Source organism: Colobus angolensis, unplaced genomic scaffold, assembly GCF_000951035.1.
Source record: "Colobus angolensis palliatus isolate OR3802 unplaced genomic scaffold, Cang.pa_1.0 Scaffold141, whole genome shotgun sequence".
Classification (NCBI taxonomy): Eukaryota; Metazoa; Chordata; class Mammalia; order Primates; family Cercopithecidae; genus Colobus; species Colobus angolensis.
Genome location: NW_012114500.1, coordinates 8,636,549 through 8,648,058, shown reverse-complemented (window position 1 = coordinate 8,648,058; position 11,510 = coordinate 8,636,549). Strand labels below are relative to the sequence as shown.

The window sequence follows — 11,510 nt, the reverse complement described above, 5'->3', positions numbered from 1 at the left end:
TTTCTTTCTTTCTTTCTCTCTCTCTCTGTCTCTTTCTTTCTCTTTTCTTTTCCTTTCTTTCTCTCTCTCTCTTTCTCTCTGTTTCTCTCTGTCTTTTTCTTTTTTTTTTGAGACAGGGACTCTGTCTGTCACTCAGGCTGGAGTGCAGTGGTGCAATTATGACTCACTGCAGCCTCTGCCTCCTGGGTCCAGATGACTCCCCGCGTCAGCTGCCCGGGTAGTTGCGATGACAGGCATGCACCACCATGTCTGGCTAATTTTTCATATTCTGTGTAAAGATTGGTTTCACCACATTTCCCAAGCTGGTCTTGAACTCCTGAACTTAAGTGACCCACCCACCTAGGCCTCGCAAAGTGCTGGGATTACAGGTATGAGCCACTGCACCCAGCTCTGTCTTGTATGTAAATCAAACCAATATGCATGTATGCAGCCTGTCCTCAGCCTAGACAGAGGCAGGAGGGACAAAGAATAGAGAGGCTACCTGGGAGAATGTTTAGAGCTTCCTCCCCTTCATCATGAGAGGGTTCACTCTCTACAGCCAGAGCAGAGTTGACTTTGTCTTCCTCAGATGTGATTTTGGAGCTCCTGTGAGGCTGGTTGGAGTCAGATGGGTCGTGACTATTTGAACAAGTGACAGCACATTCCTCCAGTGAGTCCTGAGGGACTTCCTTTCCTTCAGCCATCTGCACGTCCCTGATGAGCAAGGTGGGATAGAAATGACAGAAGATTAAACCAAAAGGCATTGGACCAGGAAGTCCTACTGGTTTTGACAGGAGGCAGAAGAGAGTGGTCTCAGAAAGCAAAGGGGAGTTTCCCTTTAAGAAGGAACAGACAATCCTCTCCTCTCTGCAGCAGAGCAGAGAAAACCAGAGAGGAAACAGTGGTTGGTGGTCATTGCACTGGGTAGATAGGAGCTGAGGACGGAGACTCAGCTGTCTCTGTATGGTACAGTCTTGAGAGCACACACAGAGATCCAAAAACAGCTGCCACACTGTGTGTCTAAGCTGGGTTGTAGTTCACTGTGGCCACAGGAATACGTGCGTTTAAGCCATTGTGGACTCTGGAGATGGTGTGCCTTCTAGATTTTTTTTTAATTTTAATATTGTGGCATGAAATGTAAATTTTTTTGTCTAAATACTTTTCTTCATGTTCAACTTTGCTAGGTGCTTCCTATTTCCTCTGCTTGTTGCCTCTATTATTTATCTTTACTAAAAGGAACCTAAAGACAACTGTGTATAAAGCAGCTTTGCATCTCCTCCTGACTTTCACTACAGAGAAGAAAAGTTCTCCTCTGTGTGTGCAGGAAGTCCCTTGGGCTGTGAGTTCATCTAGGGTCATGCTTACGGGTACCATGAAGACAATGGACAAGCATGTTAACAGGGCTATTTCCTTGCTGGGTGAGTGTATGGAATCAGTGGACTCTGCAGCTTTCTTATCCTGCATCTGGAATCTGTGACTACCTTCACCCTCCTTGTGTTCTTTCTGAGCCCTTTTTCATATTTTACCACCCATTACCCTCTCCTGATTATTCAGTGTTACCTGGGGGCAGGTGATTCCTGTACTTTCTCAACCTCCTCATCTTTCTCATCTTTATCCTCGTCTTCATCATTCTCTGCAAATACAGAAGTGTCCATTCAGATATTTCCCACTTCACCTATGCAAGTACAGTGAGCCCTATGTGCACGGATACACAAACATCTATATGTATGAGACCACATTGTACAAGAGCTCTCATGTTTTATCTTTAACAAAATGCCCTGGAATGGTTTCCTGATCCATGAGGCAATGCATTTCTGATCTGCAGGGTCACCATCAAGATGTGGCCAAATATTGAAAAGACCTTTTCCTCTTCACATCACTACAGGCTTGTCCAGCCTCTCTCTGAACTTCAGCAGCTGTCTCCCCAATCCTGCCACAGATCTGATTCCCAGGCACAGGCTCTGTGTCTTGTCACAGCTCACATTTAGAACCTGTATCTTTCTCTTAGAACAGGACAAACAGCCTTGTCCCACAATACTCCATACATCAGGGACTTCATGGGCCTCCCGGTGGTTTACACTGTGTTATCCAGGGACACTGTCTCCATGGGGATGCTCCAGCCTCAACCGCTTCCTACCACCAAGTGCCAGCCAGCACTTCAAGTACCTTCTCCAACAGCACACAGCAAGGGGCTTTATCTCATTGTGCAATGTAGTCATAAGTGTTCCCACATTTGAATGCCAGAGATAGTTTGTTTGCCTTTACAGATTTAGAGACAGAAACCCAGGAAGGATAAATTAATCAGTTGGCCACAGTTGGTAAAGACATCATTGAAGATAGAGCCTGGGAACCTTCACTCTTAGGCCGGGCTTTTTTCACTCTAACAAGCTGCCTCCTGTCACAGCCTCTTTCCTGTCGTTTAAAACCGGGCAAATGCTGCCTCTTGCTCCAAAGACCATGTTCCATCAAGAAAGGAGGAGACCTTTGCGATACTGTGACCTCCAGCCCCATGGGTTTCCCATCTCTGTTTTTACCCAGGAAGTTCTGGTCATGTCATGGCCACAAATGTTTACAGGAAAGATACACTAGCCATAAAATTGTCATTGTGGAGGTGTGGAGGTCTGGGGACTTTCATAAGCCTAGAGCTGTGTGTCATCACGGCCCGTGGCCACCTCACCTGGGCTGAGGTTGCGGAGAAGTCTCTCTGCCAGCCGGTGCCCCTCAGCCAGCTGCTCTCGGAGGTCCTGACCCTGGGACTTGTCAAGGTCATCAGGAGCGAGGAGGCCTTGAAATGCTGATTCAGTGAGCAGGAGACATCTCTCCCTTCCTGTAACTTCCTCCGTAACTGGGTCAGCTCTCGTGCCTGAGAGTGAACCGGGTCTTTATATTGCCTAAGGTGAGATAGTAGAGAACATTTAATAAAGGAAAGGAATGAATGATCAGTTTTAATACTACGACATAGATATCTTTCAGAATGTCCTCAAGGAGACCTCCAAGGAGAAGGTCAGCACCTGTTTGGAGAAATGCCTGTGGCCAAGAGAAAAATAATAATATTAATAAAAATATATTTTTTAAGGTATATATATGTATTTTAAGGCTTCCTCTATATAAGAGAGTGCCCCTGTAAGATCCTCGATGATGTTCCATTCATCTATTCTTTCTGTAAACAAAAGCCAGTGTCTCCGGGGCCTATCATGGGAAGGGGGGAGGGGAGGGAGGGATTACATTGGGAGTTATACCTGATGTAAATGACAAGCTGATGGGTGCAGCACGCCAACATGGCACAAGTATACATATGTAACAAACCTGCACGTTATGCACATGTACCCTAGAACTTAAAGTATAATAAAAAACAAACAAACAAAAAAAAACAGCCGGTGTCTTCCTAGATCAGGTCCAAATGGATTTCCTTTCAGTTCCTCACTTTGGCCATAGACATTTCTATATGGAAATTCACACAGTGCATCTTGCAGTAAATAGAACTAAAGCCATGCACAGAAATGTGACCAGGTGCAAATGGGTTGGATTTGAAAGATGTAGGAAGAAAAAAATGACAGGGTCAAGAAGGCAACATTGCTTGAATGAATGACATGCGGCAGTCAGTCAGGAGGTGATTCTAACTGAGAGTAAATGGGGTGGTGATCACATGCCATTCTGAGTGTGCTAAATGCTGCTGGGTGGTTCACTTTCTTTTAATTAACTTTGGTTATGCAAATTTCACCTCAACAATGCCTTGTTTTAAAAAGAGAAAACAAGGTTCAAGAAACAACTGCAACCCATAACTTACTAAGATGACTGTTCTCTGTTTTATAAATATTTGTGTGATATGTGCCTGCCATGTAAATGCCTGCCCTTGTCCTGGCCCAGCTTAGCTCTTAGTTCTCCCAGCTGAGTTGCTGAACTTCAGATTCACACCCCTGCCCCTCTGCCTGCCCCCAACAGGGCCTACTCACCCAAGCTCCTCAGCTTGTCTGAGCTTCTCTGCCAGCTTCTCCACGAACTGCAGTTCATCCTTCAGCACAGAGTCTATGATGTCTTTGTACTCTTCGCATTCTGAGAAAAGACAGACACACCTGCCTCAGTGCAAGGCTGGACATGCTGCTGGGATCACTGCCTACAGGGCAGGTGGCAGCATCCATCCAAAAGATGAAAGCAGCCCCAGTACCAGGCTCTAGGCAGGCATTTCCACATTTTTATTTATCAACCTCTTAACTTTCTGGCATCTGATACTACCCAAGATAGAGATGGGGAGAAAGAAACTCAAGGGCACATCAAGTAACTCGACAAGATGATTCACCTGGAACAAGGCAGAGTCAGAATTCACAGCTCCTGAGGTCTGACTCTGAATCTTGGGTCACTTCCCCAAGCCTTGCAGCCTCTCCTGTAAAACACTGTGCTGGGGCATGAAGTAATGATATCCTGCACAGTCGGAAGGACTCTTAGCACTATGGGACTCATGGTTTCCCTGGTACTAGAAATTTCAAGCACAAGTATGTCAAATATGTAAAATATCATATCTGAATATAATTGCATAAAATATGAGGCATAACACCCAAAGGCTATAATAGAAATATGCCCAAATACTAATAAACTTTGAATTAAGTTAGACACAGTAGAATGAAGAATAGAGAGAATGAAGAACATTTCTCTGTGCCAAAAAATGTTCTAGAAGATTTAGAAGAAATGGATCATGTAAGTCATTGCAGCACTTTTCTGGGGTACATATTATTATAGTACCCAGTGAACAGATGAGGAAACCTAGGCACAGAGAAAATAGGCAACTTGGATGGAGCCCAGGAGCCCAGGGTCCCTGCTCTGCACACTACACTGCTACCTCCACAATATCTTATGTGTCAGCTTTCTTCCTCTTTAGGAATAAGAGCCTGTGCCCCAGGAAGCAGGACTTCCCTCTCACCATGGTACTCCCTGCTCTTGATGCTGTCACTTACGGCTGCCACAGTTACTATTAGGAGCAATCTCCTCTTTAAACTCCTTAGAGCGGGTGCTGTGTACTGTCACTATGTTTCCCCCAGGGTGCCCAGAATAGAGCTTTGCCTACTGGGCCTCAAAGAAGTTTGAAGTGAATGGAAGTTCATTAGTCCCAGACGTTTAGACCAACAGACTAGATGTTACCTGTCTGCAGCATCTTACATGGTACAGAGAGGATTCTCATAAACATGATTTAGCCTATCGCTCAGAAAAACAGGTGGTTCTGTGCCTGTGTCAGCAGTCAACATGTTGGATTTTAACTCTACTCTCACCTCATACCAGACTGCAAATATGGAAAAGTTGCTAAATACTTTGTGTCTCTGTTTTCCATTCTTAACACCATGAAGTTAAAAAATCCATTTCTATTTTCCTAGATATATGGGAAGGATGACATTAATTTTGATGAAGAGACCGTTCAGTTTCTCAGAGGCCACAGGTGGTCATTCATCACTTTCGTGATGCTGAATCTATAGAACTTACTGTATTTCTTCAGCTGGTTGGCCAGGGAGTAGGCAGTAGCTTGAATTATAAGGAATTTCTCTTTGAGGTCTCGGAACTGCTGATTGCTCTCTGCCAGCTGGGAGCGCAATTCCTTGTTGATTTCTAGGATGTTCATCTCTGCCTTCTCGCTGGACAAAGGGTCGGCAGATACCACCATGCTGACGTTTGTGGCAGAAGAGGTAGAGCCAGGGACTGGGGAGAAGAAACCCAAACACACGATGGGTCAAAAACTAGTGAAATCAGTTAGGTTTCATCAGTACTGAGAGATGACAATAACTGGAATTGTTAACTTACAGTTGAGAGAAACTTGATCAACACCCCACAACACTTTAGAGTCCTTAACCACAAAAACAGGGTCTAGGATGCCTGAGCTCAGAGCTGAAGGCACTGCCTATAGCTCCGACTCTGACAAGAGTGAGGGAGGTTGCAGCCAGCGTGCCAGGTAACGGTCTGCAGTTGCAATAACAGAATTAGAAGGTGGGGGTGTCATGGAATCTTAGGAGCCCTGCATTCCAATTGCCCAGGATGTGCTGAAACACTAGGGCCCTGGTCTCACCTGAGGGTCACTGATGGGGACCATTTCTTCAGCAGTCACTCTCAGTATTAGTGCACCCTTGTGACAATGTTACAGGCCCACCTCTTTCCCAATACATCTAAGCATGTTCCTCATTGCTCATCTCTTGTGTGTATAAAATCGTCAAGGTAGAGGTAGTTTCCCAAAAGCTTATATTTTCTTAGTGGTAGTCACAAAATCACTCTACCTTCTCTAAGTTGAATCAGATCTTAAGGCTTTTCCACATGTGAAAGATATCAGACTTTTAGACTGCCATGATATCCTCTGGGTTTTCTGTATTTTTTTCTGTAGCTACTGAAAAGTGAATGAATAATTCCTTTTTGAAAATATTTTCTCTCCTGGCTCAGTATTCCTCTTGCTGCATCCCATTGTTATGTTGATTTCTTTTCTCTTACTGGGGCAGCATCTTGGCTTTTCATTACACTTAAGACCAGTTTCACATCCCCACATCTATAGCTCTTCCTCTATGTGTGGGTTGATTTGTTTTTTAGTGTAACTGAACACTCGTTTCATACTTGTCACTTACAAATATCATTCTGGTCCCACAAGAGCTCTTTTCAAGGTATTAAGTGATCAACATCATTTGTACATATCCCCTGAAAACATGTATGACCATGTATCTTGGGGAATCTTGTAAACCCGAGGCTATTTTGTTGTTTTTAGTTTTCCCATATATTGAAAAGAACCCGGCCTTGAATGCTTCTCAGAGAATATTGTTGGACATATACATATTTATTTATTGAGTTGCTCTAACATCGTTGATGTGTGGTTGCATTCCACTGACAGAACCTGGCAAGATCAAACTCACGGTCAGGGGTGGTTGGTGATGCTCAGTGTTCCTGTGCAGCAGAAGGTGAGTTTGAGATGACAGGGACGAGTAGGGGAGCGTGCTCCCCTGAACCACCTCCTCACTTTCTCAGCTTTCATCCTCAACTAGGTTTTGTGAGGCTAGGACTTGGGAGCTTGTCCTGTAGCCCAGATCTCCTAAGTGTGGCTGCTGGACTTGCCTGAGTTGAGGGCGTGATGAGTGTGACCACGGGCTACCCAACATTCATGTGGAAGTGAAGGGAGGAGGACTGGATTAATCCCATTGGAAAGCATGCCTCTTAGCAGCCCGCACCATCCTCCAACTACACTGTGTAATGACAGTGGTTTGAGATGTATTAAAGGCTGTAAATTTATCTATTCTTTGGTGTCTCAGAGACTTGACATTCTGTGTCAGAATGAAAATCTGTCTAGTTTCTTCATTTTAAAAATGATGAAACTGCAGGTTCACAAAGTTACATGGTTTACTTGACGTCACACAGGGATGAATTTTGAGCACTGCCAAAAAATGGAATCACAAAAGCCATTCAGTAATTATTTATAGAATCCATGTAATTCAGTAAAAAGTCACGTAATTATTTATTCACCAATTCATACTAGGCATTTTGTTCAAAACTGTACACATACTTGGGTGTCATATTTTCATCATAATCCTTAAGGCAATGTTATTATCCATAAGACACAGGTAAGAAACCTGAAGAAGAGGGATAGCAAATCATGTATTCGGCCGTATTCCTATTTTTTGGTTTCTGTGATGCTGGAAGAATGACCAGAATGAGTCATGGGAAGAGCATTCATCCCTGTATCATTTTCCAGGACAGAGGTGTGCCCTCCTCAGCATTGGGACAAAAATCAGAAGTGTCTGCAATCTTGCTTTAACAGTGTGGGAAAAACCTCTATTACCTGGAATTTCACTGGAACTTTGGAATATACTAGAGAAGTATGACACTTGCGTCTTCCCATGGCTGCAATTAATTCACTCTTCTATTGAGTACCAATAATTCTCATTAAGACTTTTGCCTTGTTATAACCACAATATATATTTTATGGAGAAGATTTTACTCTTAGCTCTATTTAGAATGAATAAATATAAGCTATGATTTAGGTTTTACGCCCTGGACTTAATATTTTTTCTGATTTCTGTTTTGAGATTAAATTCTCATGTAAATAGAAAAATGCTTCTTATTACTTATAAGAGTAAATTAGTTATTGGTTTGAGTTTCTGAAGTCGAAGCACAAACTTTTGTTTTTCATCTTTGTCTGTCCCCATCAGTGCCACTCATTATCTCTCAGTATGACCTGGCCGTGCTCCTGCACTTACCCTCGTCCTGCTGAACCATCGCCAAGCACTGTACAATCCCATCAGTGATTCAGGCTCTTCCCGAGCTCCCTGAAATGGATCCAGGTCCCAGGATGTCAGACACCTTCCAGACACAAAAGCAACACATACTGTAGAGAGTGCAGCTGGGTTCCCACCTCCCTGAAGTTAGCAGGGATGTCCTAGGGTAGGAAGGAATGCTTTCCCTTTAGCAGGTCTTTTCTTCGTGTCTCAGTTCCTCTGATCTTGTGACCACAACTGTCTTGAATGTGAAAGAATTGCAAAATTTATTGTTTCTTTTCAGTTGGCTAGAACAGATTTATAAGACTTACTTACCCATATCTGCTGAAGTTTGAATTCTTAGTAGTGTGATTTTTGTTGTTTTCCTTTTAAGGTGAGCAGCTTGCAGAACACTGGCCTTGTTGCTGTACAGAAAGGTGTAAACTTAATTTCTACTCAAAGCAAGTTTGAATTTGAAACTAGGGCTTCCACCGTTCCAAAGTTGGACTGTCACTGCCTCAGGCATGTGTCCTGAAGGGCTCGTGTCTCTGCTGTACTCAGGGTAAAGTTAAGATGGAGACCAGCAAGGCAGGTCTCCTTCAATTCTAGGTTTCCCCAAGAATTTTCTCCGCTTTAAGAGACTGCATTGAATATATTCTTGTTCTGCTTTTGTGTTTGGGCTTTGGAATGATGTGATGCAGCTCAGTGGTTCCCACCCCCAAGTTGGTCAGAGTAAGAAACACTTGGGAAGGTCGGTGCAAATACAAGTGCAGTGTCCTTCTTGCAGGGACTCTGATTCAGTGCGCTCAGGTGGGGCCTGGAATGTGTTTGTTAACATGACTCAGATGTGCAGTCCGTTTGGGGACCCTCTGATACCACAGACCTTACAGTTGATGGGATGATTCTGTTTTGCTGATGAAGAAACCAAGGCACAGAGAGTCTGTAACTCACCCAAGTTCCCTTTGCTGTAAGGACTGAAGCCAGATCTCAGGTAGAGTCCCCCTCCCACAAGCCCCATTCCATGTTTTCCAATTCAGTTGTGTGGGTTCCTTCCAAGTAAGTGTTTCTCTCCCCTGTACCTCATTTCTGCACCCCTGCCTCAAAACATTTTTTTTAATTTAATTTGTTTCATCTAATACATTTCCTCTCAACATGCTGTCAGCAACCTATTCTGAAAACTCACTATGTGACATGCCTCATTTTGAGACAGGGTCTCATCCTGTTACTCAGGCTGAAGTGCAATGGGCAGTACACCTCACTGCTACCTCAGACTCTTGGGCTCAAGTGATCCTCCTGTTCGAACTTCCCAAGTAGCTGGAACTCTAGGCACACATCACCATTCTGTCTAATTTGTTTTTATTTTTTGTAGTGATGAGGTCTTGCTATGTTGCTCAGGCTGCTCTCGAACTTCTGGCCTCAAACAATCCTCCCACCTAGGCCTCCAAAAGTGCTGGGATTACAGGAGTGAACTATTGATCCTGGCCCTAAAAAGCTTTTTTAAAAAAAAAAAATGCAGGGCATGGAGATGTGGAAAGATACCTCTCTGTATAACTGTTGTTATTATTATTACTTCTAAAGTAAAATTCATATATCACAAAATTCACCATTTTATGCATACCATTCAGCATCTTTTACTATATACCTAAGGTTTTGCAGCCATCACCACTACCTAATTTCAGAATACTTTCGTAATGCCGGAAAGCATGCCTGTACTTACTGACAGCCACTCTCCAATTCCCCCGTTTTTGCAGTCCCTGTCAAACACTAATCTACCTTCTCTCTCTATATATATACTTGTTCTGGGCATTTCCTGTATATGGAATAATGCAACATCACCTTTTGCATCTGCATCTCTTATTTAGCACAATGTTCTCAAGGGTCATCCTTGCTGTAGCATGCATCAGTACTTCAATCCTTTTTGTGGCCAAATGATATTCCATTTTATAGTTATACCACATTTTGTTTACCTGTTCATCAACTGATGGTGGTTTGGAACGTTTCCACTTTTTCACTATTATGAATAATGCTGCTATGAACATTTTTGTACATGTTTTTGAGTGAACATCTGATTTTAATTTTCTTGGTTATATACCTAGGAGTGCAACTGCTGTATCATATATGACTTTATGTTTAAGTTTTTGAGGAACTGACAGACTGTTTTCCAATATCAGTGGCTACAGCATTTTACATTCCCCGGACATCTAGAGCTGAAGTCGAGAGCCTCTGTGGGAACGCTTGGCAGCCTATGCTGTTCTAAGGCTGGAGCAGACTTTCTTAGTCTATTCCAGGCAGACAGGACTGCAGGGGGTCCAGCCCCTACAAGACCCTGTGTCTGGAATAGACTGCATTCACCTCTGGTGTTAGGAAGCAGACCTGTTTCACGGTTTCAGGAAGGTTGTTTGATATGAAGTGGGTCCTCTTTTAATTATTTTTACTTATGTGTGACTTCTTCCTGGAAAGAATGAAAGAATATTTATGTTAGAACATTTTATCTATTCTTTGTCAATTGTTGTTTGTCTGCAATTTTAGAGTAGATAAAGGAGAGCTCAATGTAAATATACTCTTAATACTTAATTATGGTTGATGTCCACTGCCTGAGATCATATTTACTTCTATATACTATCTATTACTTAGGAATTGTCCTGCTCCTGATGAGAAACAGACTCAGAAAGATTACAAAATTACTAGGCCACAAATGTTGTGAGGAGAAGAATAAGAATTAGAAACTAGTTTCTTTTGGCCTTCGAAGCTAACTTTGTACCATTAGATCAAACTGAATGACAGTTCTTTTGCTAAAGCAACTCTCAGAGTTTGTGGTTCTGCATTGTTTTTCCAAGGAAACAGTGTGTCGCTTTAATATTATTTCAAACTTTTAAATGTCAAATTCTGTTTTTTAATAAAACTTTTTTTGTGTTTGTTCTCTTTCATTGTTTTCGTTTTGTTTTGTTTTTTCTCAAGGGATCCCTATTATTTATCTGCTGAATATTTGTTACCTATCTTCTGTCAATTTTTACTTTTTTGAGTGTTTGTTATCTGTCACTTTGTGTTATGCTACCAGCTATTCGCTAAGGTGTAATTTACATGGAGTAAACTACAAAAACCTAAGGGTACAGATTAATGACTTTAATATAATTGTACATTGTATAATAACATCCAGATCAAGAGAGGCAACACTTTTATTCTATGCCAGAGAGTTCTGACGTGCTCCTTGCCAGTCAATACTCATCCCCAAATGAAAAATATATTCTAAATCTTGTTACTATCTTAGTCCCTTTGTCCCTTTGTGTTGCTATAAACGAATACCAGAGGCTGGGTCATTTATAA

At 42.6% G+C, this 11,510-nt stretch overlaps 1 protein-coding gene across 1 annotated transcript in view; it reads right to left on the bottom strand.

Annotated features, from left to right (window-relative positions):
* The window catches only part of LOC105506921 (neuroblastoma breakpoint family member 6-like), a 17,948-nt gene extending 12,002 nt beyond the window's left edge, over positions 1-5,946 (bottom strand). Inside the window, 7 exon segments of the mRNA XM_011935224.1 lie at positions 482-693; positions 1,540-1,600; positions 2,657-2,764; positions 2,767-2,870; positions 3,933-4,032; positions 5,449-5,661; positions 5,764-5,946. Of these exon segments, the coding sequence (XP_011790614.1) occupies positions 482-693; positions 1,540-1,600; positions 2,657-2,764; positions 2,767-2,870; positions 3,933-4,032; positions 5,449-5,626 (763 nt within the window). The 5' untranslated portion in view covers positions 5,627-5,661; positions 5,764-5,946.
* Between the last annotated feature and the right edge of the window lie 5,564 nt (positions 5,947-11,510).